Source organism: Lissotriton helveticus, chromosome 3_1 (genome assembly GCF_964261635.1).
Source record: "Lissotriton helveticus chromosome 3_1, aLisHel1.1, whole genome shotgun sequence".
NCBI classification, from domain to species: domain Eukaryota; kingdom Metazoa; phylum Chordata; class Amphibia; order Caudata; family Salamandridae; genus Lissotriton; species Lissotriton helveticus.
The window spans coordinates 401399949-401417106 of NC_136061.1; the positions used below are offsets into that span (position 1 = coordinate 401399949).

Consider the following 17158-nt stretch of genomic DNA (forward strand, 5'->3'; position numbering starts at 1 on the left):
GGAACTCCACTGCCGGATAGAGAACCTTTGTGAAGCACCAGGGCGCTGAGGACAGTCTGAACGGAAGGGAGGTGAACTCGTAAATCTGCTGTCGCCATTGGAACTGCAGAAAACGGCGATGAGGTTGATGGATTGGTATTACCAGGTACGCATCCTTGAGGTCTAGTCTCGCCATCCAGTCGCCCGGCCGAGCACATCCCGGAGGAGGTGAATCTCCTCCATTTTGAAATGTCGGTACACCAACCATCCGTTGAACTCCTTCAAGTTGATCACCGGACGCCGCCCCCCGTCAGTCTTTTTCACGAGAAAGATATTGCTCAAAAACTACCGGGGATGCAGAACCGACCGACAGATGTCCCCTTTGCGTAGCAGCTCAGAGACCTCCTCGTCGACCAGACGAGCGTCCGCCTCTGAGAATGAAATAGGCCGGGGAGGACTCCGCTGGAAGGGCGAATCGTAAAACTCGACGTGAAACCCCTGGATAGTTTGCAAGACCCAGGCATCGGACGTGATCGCTCCCGCCAAGCACCCTGAAAGGACGCTAGCCAACCCCCAATGCGAACTTGAGAATGAGGAATCAGACTTACTGCCGGTTGCAGGTCTGCCTGCCCCGTTTCGGTATCCTCCACGGCCATGGGACTTCTTTCCCCTTGTCAGATAAAAGTTGGTAAAGTTGGCAGATGTGCTGTACTGCCCCCGCCCAGAGCCTTGTCCCCTACCGGGATTGGATTGCTGGCCACGGCCAGTCGCGCGGCCCCTGCCACAACCGGCCCAGTTGGGAAAACGGTTCTGGAAGACCCTTTTGATATTGGACTTGGCCTTGTCCAAACTCGTGAAGGTGGCAACGAACTTGCTCAGCTCCTTCACAACTGCACCGGTCTCCGAAGATGTCAGGTCACCTAACTTGGGGTCCAGCTTTATCAGGAGCGAGTGCCGTCGTTCCGTCGAGAGGCCACAGTTGCCATTACCTGGGAAGATAATTGCCCGCTGTGCCCAATTCGAGAGAACATCTGGAGATATGACGGAGCCGGACACCTTCGCCTCCTCCGCCATTTCCAATATTTTTATCCTGGGTCCCACTGCGTCAAGGAGTTTGTCCTGGCAGGATCGCCAGGACCGATCTGTACCCTTGCGGGGGTCCTTCATACATTTGGCCAGGAAGGTGGCCATTTTGGAGTCAAGCTCCGGTGTACAGGCCACCTTCCCTTCCAAGGTGGGTCGAGGAAATTCAGCCCGCAAGCAACCCCTTGCCTCCTTCTGTAAGGGCTTGCGGAGGCGACCCGCCACAAACTTGGCCACCTTGTCCCCAGGCGCCCAAGCAGCCGACCTCGGATGAACTTTGTCATCCGGGTAAAGCATGCCTGAGGAGTCCTGGGGCAAGTCGGCCGCCGAACTGGACGGTCGCCAAGACCGCGAAGACCCTTCCTCGTCGTCCGAGTTCGCTGGGGAGCCCCCATCCAGGGATGACGAGGCTGACCCACAGAATCTGCGGTAGTCGGGGTCAGAGAAGGTACCGGGGGTAGACTGGACGGCTTAGCAGCAAAGGCGTCCCTGAGACGGTCGAAAGCGTCCAAATCCACCCCCCGGGATCCTCCCGAGCCCTCCTCCACGCGTCCCTTCTTAGGTAACGGGGGACCCTCTCCCTGGGGTAAGGCAGGACTAGGGGGATCCAAGAGGCCCGGGGCCAACTTGGCACACTCGGTAATGATGCATGGAGGAGCATCTGATTCGTAAGACGCTCCTCCATGGGCGCCACCACATCATTTACACATTTAAATATGGACTCATCCACAGCCTGAAAAAACTGGTCATCCAAAGGGATGTACTGTTGCTCCTTCTCATAGAACTCCTCTGCACTCATACTTGCCCTACAGCTCAAAGTGAGGTCACACCCCATTCCTCAGCTACAATACCAAGGACAGGCTCTTGCCTGCACACCCAGGACTCACTGGCCCTGAAAAACCACTGAAAATGTGGCACAAGGGGTTAAACCCAGGGGCGGATTGGCACTGCGGGCATTCGGGCATCGGCCGAAGGGCCAGTGTCTCAGTGCCCTCTGTGGGCCGTTTTTTTTCTCCCCTTTCCCATCCACAGAAAGTGCTCTCTACTGTCTGCTCTCTGTGGACTGGGAAAGGGGAGAAAAAAACGGCCCACAGAGGGCACAGAGACAGAAATGAAAGCGCTTCACTGTGCGGCCGTACAGCGATGATCAGCTGTGGCCTCCTTCAGCCCCTGCCCTGCAAAGCAATCACGCAGAGGCTGGGCTGGGGAGGGGTGATTGTTTACAAGAATCGGCCTCCCTGGGGGCCAAGTGTTGCTCAGGCCTTTGAGCCATTTTCACCTCGGCCCCCCAGGGGCCCACGCAGCCGTGGGGGGGGGGAGGGATGGGGGGGGGGGGAACAGTGTTAGTCTTAACACCTCGACCACAGCCCCTCACATTCAGGGCACAGTGGGCGAGGAAGAATGGGTCTTTCTGTGGGGGCCAGGTGATGTTTTGCCCCCCCCCTACTGTGGATGACCCAGCAGCTGTGTGTTGTGCTCTCCCCTGCCAGGACATTGCCCTGAGGCCTGGAGGGCTGGGGAGGGCTAATTAATTTACAAATTGCAGGGGCCTTACTGCTGTTCATTTGCTCCTGAGCTGAAGGTCTGAGGAGGGCTGAGTATGTTAGTAATAGCAGGGCTTCGCTGCTTTTCAGGTGCTCCTGTGCTGGAGGGCTGGGATAATTTTGTGATGGAAAGGGCCTTGCTTGTTTTTCAGTTGCTCAGCATGTAGGCCATTGTCACCTTGGCCTTGTGTCCTGCGCAAGAACAGTATCCTCCCACTTTCATTCCCTGTCTGTGCATAGGCATAGGTGGCCTAACACCAGAGTTGCAGAGATTGGGATTCAAGTTTGAGTCCCAGCGTCTGCTTAACAACCTGTGATTCTGGGTAGATCACTTCATCTCCCAGGCCCTTAAATAAAAAATCAGATCATGTGTACTGTAATTGGTACTCATGAGTAGAACTCAAATAGCCTTTGTCTTGGGCTGAATTTACACTATATAAAACTGCCAAATGGTAAAACAACTATAAAAAATAACCATTTGTTCATGCTTTATGATTCTGCAAAGGGACCATGATAATTAAAGAGGAGACTTTATTAAAACATGTCCATATTTTTTAACACAGCTTTTCTGATGCAAATTGTTTATTTTTATTTAATTCCCCTAAGTGCCTCCCTGTCTGGTTTTCTTATGTTGTGGAGGCTGCACTCTGACCCTTAAGTCATTCTGTACCTCTTACTGGGTGCACCATTCTACTTCTATGTTCTTTTTGTTATTCTGGGCGAGTCTAAGCTTGCACTAAGATAACATTTCATAGTATTCATAATTTCCAGTGACTCGCTCCTCAATGGGGGATCTTGTTGGGTGTTTGTGGCCTTCCTTTCCCTCCCCAGCTCCTGCCTCACCTCCATATGGACACACCCCTTACTCACTGCCTGCATGAGTGGGAAAACAGCAGGCCAATAGGTTTCTGTGATGATTGGAGTCTAGGACATAGCTGGTTGGGAAAGAGTATCTAACGACATTGTGCAGGGCGTTAAGACTGCAAGTAAGTATTCAGTTATCAGAACTGCAGTGCTCCTAGTCTTTACCAATGTTACTTGCTCTGTAAGCTTTAAAATGCTTAATTTACTAAATTTTTCTCTACGAATTAGACCTCAAAGAGTAACCAAATAGTGTTTCATGAAAGGGCACGCCCCTTGAATGTGGGCCACGCCCCTTAACTGTAGACCACGCCCCTTAACTGTAGACCACGCCCCTTAACTGTAGGCCACACCCCTTAACTGTAGGCCACACCCCTTGCATGTGGGCCACTTTTTTCGTTAGTGCCCGGGCCAAATTGTGATCCCAATCCGACCCTGGTTAAACCCTTATTACTGTGGGCAGGCTGAACGACTGCAAACAATAAGAGGCGGGGTGAAACCCCGACCTGTGGGCTGTCCTAGCCCCAAGCGCGCGCAACCTCAGGCAGAGCCTGACAGGCCGCCACCCGGCGAGCTAATGACACTGGGGACAAAACCCTGCCCGAAGGCGATGCACGCGGCGCTGCCACAATACGGACCACCGCCGAGCGTTCGAAATTTAGTAGGGGAATCTGTCTAGCAAAGGAGAAAAAATCCATCAGTTAGCAAACAGAAGTCCCCACAAGGCGGGCCGCGGCCCGCTAAACCCCGCATATACAATCATGAAGCGCCCAATAACACTTAAAAAAAAATCAAACAGCCCAAGCAAGCAGAACAATAAAAGAAGGTGACTTATCTGCTGCTGCGGAGCAGCGAAGAAAGAGGAGGGACAACCTATTTGAAGGACCTTTCTAGGACGTACCAACATGGAGGAAGGACTGTGATCGGGTGTTATGTGATGGACTCATGGGAGTTGTAGTCCGTTTGGACATATTTGAACCTTTTGGATCTGTTTCTTCTGAATATTTCCATGAAAAAGGGAAATATTGTTGTGTTAATTTTTTCGCTGCTGTGGAGGAAAATTGTTATTAAAGTGAAGAAAGAATAACGTAATCGGAGCCTCCGGTCCTGACATAGAATTCTCCCTTTCATAAGATCAAATGGGCTGTGGCCTGGGGAAAAGCAATTGTGGCTCTGTATGCCCGTAACATGCACATTGCCTCCTTTTCCCAGCATCTACTGCTTTTCTATGACAACTTTTTTTATTCCTTAATGAATCTAATAAAGCACTATAGAGGGCCATCGCCCTCGGGACGATAAAGCGTTTTTTAAAGACATTTTGATAGCGTCAGACATGAATTGTGATCCACTGTCACTAATTATATTCTTCCGTAGACCTTCCTTCGCAAATACCTGATCTGAATACGTAATGACAGCACAGCAGTCAGCTCTGGTTATGACTTCAGTTTCTGGTCACTTTGAGGAATGGTCCATATCATCAATAATCTATTTCTGTTCTTTATTCTTACCTAAGACTGGTCCTAGTTTTTCCCATGGCATACTGGGACTGCTCCGAATTGTTGCAGTGTAAACAGTCCCTCACTTTTCTTTCAATAGCCTTGTCTAAACGAAGCCACCTATATAAATGTTTCATCTTGCGCTTGTTTTTGATAATACCCAAATGTCCATCATGACAGATGTCTAATTGTTTTGCCTGTAAGATTTCTGGTGGAATTACACGCCCATCTCTCATCACCTTATCATGTTTTATAGGTAATTCATGACTCACTTTCCAAGATCTTTGTAGTTTTTCATTCAGTACCTTCTTCAAAGCCCTTCTCTCATTTATTATCCTGCAAACCTCTCCCAACACTCAGTTCTTACTTTGAGCATCCATCCATTCCTCATTGGATATACCTTTTACTTCCTCCTCACACAGTTCTGCAATGCTACATTTTTCTAATTCGTTCGTGTTTTTTCTAGAAGTACAGGCATGTGACTAATAAAGTTTGCAATCTTATTTCCTACTCCCGACATGTACAGTACTTCATAGTTTTATTTGATCAATCTAACCTATGTGGGAGCTAAACAAGGAGAGGCATTATGCAAACTATTAGCAGTGAGTTCCTTCGTAGAGGTTTGTGGTCAGTGCGTTAAACCACATATGTATTGATGGAAATATTCTAAACACATGCTGGAGTTTCCTGTTCAATAACGCAATAATTCTCTTCTCTAGTAATTAGAGAATGAGTAAAGAAAGCAATAACAGTTCCCCTTCCCAACTTGTACACTTATGTCAATACAGCACCTAAACCTTTATCCTGGCATCAGTGATGACAATGTTGTTACAGTTTGGATCAAATCCTTGGTAAGTTGGGGCTAAATAAATGTTTCCTTTGGTTACCTAAATTGCCTTTTGGCAATGCAGAGACCATTCACATTTACTCTTATTTCTTAAAAACTGCCTTATAGGAAAAATTGTGCTTGCAAAGCTATTTACAGACATAGAGTACAATTCAACAAGTCCCAAGATGCCTTCACGTCATCTTTACTTTTAGGGGTAGGAGAGCCCTTTATGGCTTCTACTGACTCCTTCTTCGGTCTGATATCCTCACTGCTCATTTTATGGCCCAAATAGATAACACTTTCCCTTGCAAATTTAATTTAATGTATTCTTCAGTGAGACCTTTCTTTGTAAAATTGACAACAAGTTTGAGCTGTCATTCTCTGACTCTGATTTACCTATTTCTAGAATGTCATCCTGAAAAAGTAAGTTATCTAGTCTTTTTAAATATCTAAAACATTTCCACTGCAGTAAGCTAATCCAAATGATTCTCTCCCAAACTGAAAGCATCCAAATCGATTAATAAAAGTAGTTAACCTACTTTCCAGATGTAGCAGTACTTGATGATACACAGCAATGTGGTGAATTGACACAAGCCACTTGGTTAACAAGAACAGTTGGTAATCCATGGTAATCTAACCCCTTGACCGCAGCGAAAATTCTTCCACAGTGCTTGGGTTTTAATGAGCGGGCGGGGTTGGACGGCCAGGGGGCGTCCTCCGCACACGCCCACCGTGAGGCGTGACGGCTCCCTGCCATCACGCGCACACATGGGGTTAAATTGATCTACATAGATCTTTTCTTGTCAATACACAACCTCAACTCAGGTCAACACATAGGACTACTCATGGGCTCAAATAAAACGGTTATAACGAGACTTCAAAGGGTACAGACTGCGGCTGCTTGCACTCTTTTCGCCTTCCCTAAGTATCGTCATACCTCCCATCTCCTGTACCGCCTACACTTGCTGCCGATCGAACAGAGAATTCAGTTCAAAACTCTCTGTACCACTCACAGGATCCTACATGGCCAGGGCCTCCAGATACTGCAGGGGCTCTGCACACTATATGTCCCAACGTGAGCACTGTACTCCGCAGATCTACATCTGGCCTGCACTCCTAGGGTGCGCAGGAGCAGAGCGGGGGGGGGGGGGCACTCATTTAGGTCCCTGGCCCCAGCCCTATGGAACCCTATTCCAATCACGCTGCGCAGCACACAAGATCATTGGGCATTTAGAAAACAGATTAAAACGTGGCTGTTTTCATCCATCTAGCATAGGATGCGCCTGCACCCTACGCTCCTGCTCCCTGAGTTTAGAAACAGACATTCCTTGGCTGTATTTCCATCTGGCTAGCAGTCACCATCTATGGCCACCCGTTCGCAAGCGCTGGGAAGCCCCATTGCTGGGGCAGCCCCATTGCTGGGGTAGCCATGCTCTATACAAGCACTTCTAACATAACATAACCTCAACTTTCCATTGGCACTTCATGCCAGTACACGCGGAGCTACTGAGTCTGAGGATTGTACTGGTTCTATTATGCTGCATTTGTAATTTTCTTATTTCTGAGGCAACTTCATCCTTGATGATTGTAGGTGTTTACTCACTTTGTGTATACCTTGTACAATGTGTCTCTTTATCACAAACAGGTCTCGAAATTCCTGTAATTTCCCAGTTTTGCCTGAAAATCAGTGGCATCAGTCTAACATCTGCTGCCTAACAGTTTCATTCTTCTGAGTAATAATAAACACCAGTTCCGGACTGTTTGGATCTTCAACTGTACCAAACTCTCCCTGATTCATCATGTCCAACATTAATGGTCCCTGTTCTGACACAAAAAGTGTGAATTAACATTCCCTGTTCATAAACCTGAAGAACAACTTCAGCAAACCAACTATATCTATAGTTTGCCCATAAAGCTTTTAAGTTTGATATCAGGGTCTTCGAATTCCTCATCTTAGCTTTCAACAAATTTAATTTGCCATACTTCCTTGTTTATAATTGTGTAGGAAGATTCCGAGTTAATCACTATCATAGCACTATATCTGATTTCTGGCCTCTTTTTGAGATTGCTGTAGCCTTTGTAGGTACCATGTTTTCCCTGGTCTCTCATCTCAATAGGTACAGTACTCGCTTCAGCTTCTGTCCTTTGTATATACCTCCTTGATTTCCATCAATTGCTGCATGGAGTTGTCCGCCTGTCCTCCCTGCCATTATTGTGCGGTGTCAGCATCTTTGCCTTTCTCTAAATTGCTTCATTATTTCTGCTCTGCGGGTACAGATCTTGCTACAGCCCATCTTCGGAATGTAAAGAGCTTGCTATTGGCCTCCATGCATGAACAAACATTCTTGTATGATATTAAAGCACCTGCTCTGGCCCCTTCCCCTTATGACTGACTGACTGACTTAAAGAAGTTGGATTTCTAATAAATACTAAAGGGCAAGAGGTAACCAAAATTCTACTTCACTCTGCATTAGTTAAAGTAGCTTTGGAAAAAGCCGAACCCGAGATGTTAAAAGAAGGCATTAGAATAATAAAAAGAGAGGAAATGCTGACAGATAAACAGGGGAAAGATTTCCTTAGGAATCATGCTGGGTTGGGGGATCGGCAAATAAGAATGATCAACTCCGGATGGGGTAAGAAGGATGATCTTGAAATTACAATAGCCCCTAAGCATCCGGGGTGGGAGGATGAAGATAAGCTGGTCGGGAATAGATATAGAGAGATTGCATACATGGAAGGTGAAGAAAATGGGTATTTGAGTGATATTGACTAGGAGTCGGGGTCGTCGCACAGCTTGGCTATAGTATCCTGGAACGTTAATGGCTATAAAAGAATAGTGCTCCTGGAAAGTTTAAAAAAGATTTTAAAGAATACTGATATCGTATGTTTGCAGGATACTTGGCTGTGCGATGAAACCCTAAACACCGAAGGATTCACATATCACGTAAAGCCAGCAAGAAAGAACTCATCTGGCAGACCTTCTGGGGGTCAGTTGACGCTAGTCTCTACAACGATTGCTAGGAAAATAGAATCCATTGAACTTAAATGTAAGTGTGTCCTAGGTAGCAGAGTGTTAACATTGAGAAACAATCCATGTTATGAAGGCATATGTATCATCAATGTGTATATCCAGAAGGGAAAAGGGAAAGATTACAAAGTGCACCTGGCAAGTCTCAAAAGGGATCTGGAGGGCCTCTGTGATACCTATCCGAGAGATGTGCTTTTGATTCTAGGTGATTTTAATCACAGATTAAATCCCTCAAAAACAGACTGGTGGTCTAGAGATTTGTTAAGAGCCTACAATATAAAGACCGCTATGTTTCCCAGTAGTGACATTTCGTCCCAAGATGTGGTACTTGGGAAACTGTTGGGCTCTTTAGGCCTGGTGTGTGTAAATGGAAGAAAGGATGCGGATAGACCCGCTAAGCGTACTTTTATGATAGGGCAGCAAATGTGTCTGATAGATTATATGTTTTTACAGGCTTGGAGCTTTGAATTAGTCACACATTTTGAAGTAGCAGGGGTGGAAAGTAGTGATCATTATCCTCTACTGATGAAATTATATACAAAAAGGGCGCCTCGGAGACAAAAAGCCATACAAGTACAGGTAGAATACCCAAAGCGACTAATGACTCGAATCGCAGAAGAACATATAAAAAAACTAAGGGAAGTCCAGCTGTCATTCATATTTGAAAAACCGCTACCAGAAGAGGGTAATACCTGGTATGAAAACATAATAAGACAACTGGTAGAATGTCTCAGGATAAAAATTAAATTGGGTAAACCCGGGGCAGTAAGTAAGGAAAAATTAAACGCTAATAATAAACCTTGGTTTGACGAGGACTGTCGCAAAGTAAAAGCTAACATTAGGCAAAAGGAAAGAAGCCTAAGGGGGAAATACAATGACGATCTGTTACTTAGCCTCCATGAATTATGGATAAAATATAAAGCAATTATTAGAGATAACAAAAGAACTTATAAGGACAGATGCTGGGTGAAGTTACTCGAGGTAATCGAAGAAAGAAATGTGAAAGGCTTCTGGAAAATAGTACAAGAGAGCACTGGTAAAGTACTGTGGTCTTTACAGTGCTCGGTGCCGGAGGATATGTGGGTGGTTTATCTGGAGGAAACTTATGGGAAATGGCCAAGAGTGGAGGAAACAAATACCATCGTATGGCCAGGTGTAAGGGAAGAAGTAAAAGAGTACTTCTCCCTCGGCCATATTAGAAGTATAATATCCAGGTTAAACCTAACTCGAGCTGCCTATCCAGATAATCTGCCGGCAGTGATTATAAAAACGAACCCAGATTGGTGGTCACAGTTCTTTTCGAATATGTTTCAGGGGATTCTTAATACAGGGGTCATACCAGATAGCTGGAAAGGGGCAATTGTAAGACCTATACATAAAAAAGGTGATGTAAATTCCCCTAAAAATTACCGTTTAATAAACCTCCTGGACATAGGCGAAAAGGTGTTTGCTAAAGTAATCTTGGGTCTGCTTAAGGACTGGACAGAGGAAAATCAGATAGTGCCCCCAGAACAGGGAGGGTTTAAAGAGGGACACTCAACTGTGGACCACTGTTTTGCGCTCTGATCCATTGCGAGGCAGTCTATCGAGCAGAGGGGTAATTTGTTCTGCTGCTTCGTGGACTTCCGCGCAGCTTTCGATCTGGTGAACAGGGGGCCGTTGTGGTCAACCCTGTCAGGGTACAAAATGCAAAATGATTTGTTGGCCCTCATCCAAGCCCTGCACACTAAAAATTGGGCCCAGATAATCCTAGATGAAAACGGAGGACTGTCCAGGAGGATTCACATCGGTAATGGGCTACGACAGGGGTGCGTGCTTGTCCCCTTGCTTTTTTCCCTGTTTATAGCTGACCTCCCATTGGAATTAAGAAAGGTTAGAGGGGCCAGCCCAAAACTAGAAGGAAACCATATCCCCTGCTTATTATATGCAGATGATCTGGTCATTATGGACCAGACGGAGATTGGTCTGCAAAGAAAATTAAATAGGTTTAAAGATTACTGCGAAATCAAAAAACTAGTTGTGAACATGGAAAAGACCAAAATCCTGTGTTTTGGAAGAAGTAAAACAAAGTTCTCCTGGTATTTGGGCACTGAGAGGTTGGAAAAAGTGACAGAATATAGATATCTGGGGATGTGGTTCCCAAGCAGCCTCCATTGGTATACCCACCTTGATGCATTAAAAATGAGGGCTTCTGCAGCAGTGAAGGGATTAAAAAGATTTAATAGTGTACACAGCGAAATGTCTGATAGCCCGATGTTAAAGGCCTATCAAGCAATGGTCCCTCCTCAATTTTTGTATGGCGCAGCGGCACTTTATATAAGTGGCAAAAATAGATGGGATAAAGAGGAGTGTAATATACTTAAATGTATGTTCGCGCTGCCAAGATCGGCTATGGTACAGGCGGCAAGATTAGAATTGGGAATCACCGCATGGAGTATCATAGCCTGTATGTCTTTATTACGTTTCTGGCAGCGACTGGGTTTGGATGAGGACCAAAAAATTTCACAGTGGTGCAAAAATGAAATTGCCAACAGTGAACTGATCTGGGCTAAAGGGACTAGAGCTACGATCAAGGAAGCGTATGGTGTGTTAAACCTAAAGTGGGGCCCTCAGTATCTTGAACCTAGGTTAGATAAGAAAGATCTTAAGAAGCTGGGCTTAGAAGTGTCTCAAACCCTTGATCAAGAATACTTATTACGGAAAAGTTCAGTCTCCCATATGGCTATAGCATGGAAAAATGATTTACATTATCCCTATATCGACAGGTTACCTAGCTTCCAGTTAAGGCGCGAAGTGCTACGATTGAGAATTGGGAAAACCCCGTGTTATATGAATAAAGGAGTAATAAACTTTATGCTAAGCAGCGATGGAAAATGCACTTGCACTTTAGGCACTACCTGTGATATCTTGCTGGATTGCTGGAGTACATTAGATATTCGAAGAGAGATTTTAGGCCCGATTTAAAAAAAAAATGATATCAAAAATAGGATGCAAGCTGCAAATCTCCTAGTGGGAATGATGAATTTAGATATAGCCTGTGCCATTGGCAAATATCTAAATAAAGTTAAAGAGTTCCTTAAAAGTAAAGAGTACTGAGGAAATAGAGATCTTTTAAGCGATAGGGAGTTTCAGGTATTTATGGATAAGAGTATGGTGTAAAACATACTTGAAGGGCGATGTGACCCAAGAAAGGACAGCTTGTTTTAAAAGTAAATTTTTAAAGATATTTATTTCTTATTTTAAGGATATGTGAACTAAAAGTTTAAGAAATGTATTGTATATTTTATGGCTCTAATTGCTCATTTTATTGTTTGAGATGCTACTTTGTGTATACTTTTATGGTTGTAAAAAACCGAATAAAGTTATTTTTGACTGACTGACTGATGGTATTTGTAAAGCGCACTACTGCCAAGGCGTCTTGGCGCTGGGATGAGATGACTGAGACATAACAACTGATGTATTAGGGTTGGTAAAATTGCCAGGTTTTAATTTCTTTCCTAAAAACCGATCTATTAGGTAACCTTCTCAAATGTACAGGTAGTGTGTTCCAGAGTTTGGATGCTAGGAAGGAAAGCCGTTTTCCTCCACATCTTACTCTTTTTATCTTGGGGAGTTATACTAGGCCAAGAGTGGCTGACCTTAGAGGCCACAGGGGAAGGTAACGTGAGAACAAGGATTGCACATCCTCAGCCCCACCACCAAACAAGGCTTTGTGCACAGGCAAAGCGTCTTAAAATCGATACGTCGTCGTATTGGAAGCCAGTGAAGCTGTTTTATAGCTTTCGATGTAGGATGATGTTTAGGTAACCCAAGCAGAATTCTAGCTGCCACATTCTGAATGGATTGAAGTTTAGCATTGTACAGAGCTCATTTTGACTTCTCCGTGTAAAAAGCTCTCTCTGGCCTATCACTTTGGTAGGTACTGAGCTTACTTTGTCCTCTTGTTTCTGTCTGTATGGAGCCGGTCTCTCTTCTCTATAGAGCTTGTTCCGCTATTTCTTCTTCATTTGCTCAGTTCTCTCTTCGACATCTATCTTTTGTATCTACTGACCTCATTCTAGTCAATGCCATTTATGCGTACAAAGCATGCTGTAGCCACTGTCTTTTTAGTGCACAGAGCCCGCTTTGGCCTTATATACTTACTGTTTCACCCCCTTGTGCTTTCTTTTCAGGTTGCCTCCCTCCGTCTTCAGGGCCTTCTTCTACTGATCTTTGTGAAGCACCAGCACATTCCCTTCATTCAGGATATTCACACCAACTACACCCGCACTGGCATTTATGGATACTGGGTAAGTCCAATTTCTGTTTGAACATTTGAGCTCCCGGAATACATGCCACTTAATGTGCTCAGAGCTAAGTCCCTGTTGATGGTCAAGCCGTGAGAAGATTCAGGGAGACTGAAGTACTATCAAGATTCTTTATTCCGGTCCCAGAGGACACAGACAAAGCCTGCTGCTCAGCTCACTTTTGACCTGCTGCCAACATCCACATAACTCTCTCCCCTCAGCCATTACACTTCACTCTCAAAGTCCTCTTGTAAATCCAAGTCCAAATACAAGCATAAAAAAGTGAAGCGGGAAATCAGACCCATCTTCCAAGTCCCGACTCCCATGAGAGTGGCATTCCATTGAGGTTGGCGGATACTAAGCTGAGTCCTTACCCGATCCTGGTGTGCGTCGAGTTCCTCATGCCATCTTCAACCCACAACTAGGTTGAGACCTTCAAAGCAGCCATATTCTGAATATTCAATGTCCTTCTGGGTCACTCTGGTGTGCCTTCAGACCTCACAAAATCACTGGGGCCTCAAGTCAAGTTACTGTCAGCAGGTCTGTTAGACTTGGCATTTTTTGGCGTGTTTCCCCTTAGTTTTTGCTTTCTGACCTCCCCGTTTTGACTGTTTGTGCTGGCTTAGTGTTTTTGCGCAATTTTCTCACTGCTGATCAGTGGTAAAGTGCAATTGCTCCTGTTATAAACTGTGTTATGGATTGGTGTTTCCATGATTGGCATATTTGATTTACCTGTCAGTCCATAGTAAAGTGCACTGAGCGTACCAGGGCCTGGAAATCAAATGCTGTTAGTGGGCTGCAGCACTGGATTGTGCCACCCACACAAACGGCCTGTAAATGTAACTCTGGTCTGCCATTGCAAAGCCTGTGTTCAGTCCGGGACTGCCATGTGGTCTTGGCAAGTGTGCCCACTAGCCAGGCCCTAACCTTCCCTTGTCTTACATGTCAGTCACCCCTAAGGTAGGCGGATGGTACCCCTGTGGGCAGGGTGCAGTGCATGGGAAAGGTAAGACATGCCCTGGTGTGTGTGGCATGTCCTGATAGTGAATTACTGCCAATTTTCGTTTTTTCACCATTGCAAGGCTACCTGTTCCCCATAGGACAGAATGGGGAGTTTGTTTAAAACATTTTAAAATATCTTACAAACATAACTGGCCCTGGGAACTAGGTAAGAAAATAAAGTTCAGTATGCCCAAACTCAGAATCTAAAGATGCATCTTTTAGTGAAGGTGATTTTTACATTCTGGGTTTGAAAATACCACTTTTAGAAAGTAGGTCTTTTCTTGCTCAGCCATCCTGCAGGCCTCTGCTGGGTTTGTGGATTGACTCTCTGGGTTTTGGATGACAGGGGCAGGGGAGCAGCAGTGGCTTTGGATAGTCTAGGTTGGTCAGGAAAGGGCTGAGTAGACCTGGGATGCATTTAGAGTAGGGGGAGAAGATTTCCTTGCACCTGAAGGGGCCTGGTCTGCCTCTGACAATGCTGTCTCCACCTTCTGCCAGAAAGCCACGCCAGAAAGGGCAGAAGTGGTTCTAGCTGGGCACAGACACTCTCTGCCTGAGCGGACAAAGGATTTTGGGCTATAAAAAGTGGAGCCCAAACCCCTGAGTTTTAGAACTCTTTTGGACCAAGAAGACTGCCAAGAAGAAGAGCTGGAGAAGGTGTGAGGAGGAACTACCACTTTGCTGAGTGCTTTGCTGTGTTTTCTTGCAGTGACTGCTTCTGTCTTGGGCAGTGAAAGGACTGGATTGAACTTTCTGCAATCTACTTTTGTGAGTTTCTCCAAGGACTTGAGGTAGAGCGTGCACCCTGTTCAGTAAGTCTCAGGAAAAGCAATGACTTCAAGTTCTTCTGCCCTCAGCACTGGGGACTATGTGTTTTGTGCTGCAACAGAAGAAAAAGCAACCTGCTGCCGACTCCTTGTCCTGAAGGCACTGCAGAGGGCACCGCCGCAACAATGCACCGCGACCCTGGTCTCACCGCTGATGCCGCCACCGAGCCGCTGCCCGCACCGCGACCTGTGGGCACCGCACGCCACATTGCCTCGCTTCACAATGCCGCCTTGGTATCCCCGACGATGACGCTCCCCGCCGAAATAAATGCCGCTGCTTGCACCTCGGTTCGAGGGCACTGCTCTTAAAGTTACACCATACACTGCCCTAGTCCCGCACCGCAGTCTTGGCCTACCGACGCCGGCGCCATCTACTCCAGGTCGTCAGTCAATGACAGCGCTTCAGCAACAACGACGCCTCTGCTTGCACCGTGACCTGCCAGCACAGTGACGAGCACCGCATCACTTCGCACCGTGACCCTGGTCTCACCGACGACGCCATCTGACGCCGCACCCGAGCCGCTGCTATCACCGCGACCTGAGGGCATCGCATGCCGCACTGCTGCACTTCGCACAGCAGCACCCGAAGCCTGCCGACGCCAGCGCTCCTGACTTCAACTGCGAGGAGTTCGATCTGCAACGGGTATGACTTCAAGGGCCCGATGACTCCTGCACCGACCTCCGGAACCGACGCCTGTGGATGCCGGGCTTTCAGAAGCTCAACAAGAGGTCGCCGATGCCCTGCATTTTTAAAGATACTGTTTTGCGGGTCTTCCCGACACCGTTGCTGGCCCTCGACGCCACGGTCAGCCAGAACTGTGTGGATTTGTTTGTTCACGAAGCCGTGATAGCCCCAGAGGGACTTCAGTAACTGCTTTTCAAGGTTATTTTCATAACTGAAGATTTCTAAGTACTGCATTACGGATTTTTTTTATCGTTTTTGGTCTTGTCTCAAGTATATAAAACTATAATATTGGATATTTTTAGGTCTCGTCCTTTACCATTGCGAAGCAATGGGAAATGGGGGAGAATTATAGTGCTTGATCGGCTAGTGAAACCACTGGCATTTCTTCACAGTGCATGTGAGGTCACGTGGCCACAAAGCGGGTCACGTGACCACACAAGCACGAGCATCTCCCTAATCCATCTGCCCCCACCAGGCTCGCATTCCCGCCCCCTCACCAGGCCGCACATCTGCCTGCCACACTTCTCCTCCCCTCGCACGCATTCCGCTGCCCCTCCTTTCTCCGCCCGCCCCCCCGCCAGAAGCCTCACAAAATCACCCCTCCTTTCTCCCCCTGCCCTGCTGCTCCCTTGATCCATTTTGGCTCTCTTTAGGGCTCGCCTGCTGATGCGCTTCAGGCCCCTTCGCTGCTAACCTCGCCATTGGTATGCACAGCGCACTCTCTCCCCCCTCCCTCCTCCTCACAGCGCTACACGAAGGTTGGCACCCCGGCTTGTTTCTCTCTACCGACCTCTCTTCCCATCTTCCTTCACTTTCCTGCTGCCTGCCCAGCCTCTTCCCCCACCATACCCTCCCAGGCGCACACCACTGCTCGCAAACCACTCCATTTTACATTCTCTCGGTGACCTTCAGTTGCACTGCAGCTAAAACTCGCATGTAAAAATACAAGTCAGTACCTACATTTTAATTTAATGTTCACGGATGTTCTGAGATGAATGCGGCGCATTTGCGCTTTTCTAACTATCCACCCACAAAAAAAAATATTCAGAATATCTGTACAAAAAACATGCAATACAAGTGCGCAGATTGCTTCCTGTCCCCCAAACTAAATGCCAATCTGAATTTTGCACATGATGTCACCAGCCATCCGTGTTCAGCAAAGGTTCCAATTTTTTACTTAATTGCACACACAAACAGACAATATGCATGTTACTCGCCTTTCTTGCACACAATTGCTCTAAAAAATGACGTCTGAAAGCTAGGAAATAAGCCTTTCTCTGTTCCGGTTTTTACTAAAGATGCATTTCCTATTTACACAGCTGTGGAATGCAGTTAAGTTGTTCTTCGCCATAAAGGGAGCATCTAATTCACTTGTTGTTTCTTGTTGGCCCTACTCCCCAGCACTTCTCAGCCACAAGCACATTCACAGCCTTCTAAGACGGAGTCACACGTTTGTGAAAGTATTTAACAATGCCACCCGTGGCTCGCTGCCCCTCATCCTCGTCCCTCCCCTCCCCCTCGGCGCGACATGCTTTGGC

At 46.6% G+C, this 17158-nt stretch overlaps 1 protein-coding gene across 2 annotated transcripts in view; it reads left to right on the forward strand.

The window, feature by feature from the left end:
- Nucleotides 1-17158, forward strand: part of INPP5K (inositol polyphosphate-5-phosphatase K) — a 408122-nt gene that overhangs the window by 171274 nt on the left and 219690 nt on the right. For both annotated transcript variants that reach the window (XM_078680171.1, XM_078680170.1), the window contains exon 5: nucleotides 12993-13109. In XM_078680171.1, the coding sequence (XP_078536297.1) occupies nucleotides 12993-13109 (117 nt within the window). The remainder of the gene's footprint in view (nucleotides 1-12992; nucleotides 13110-17158) is intronic.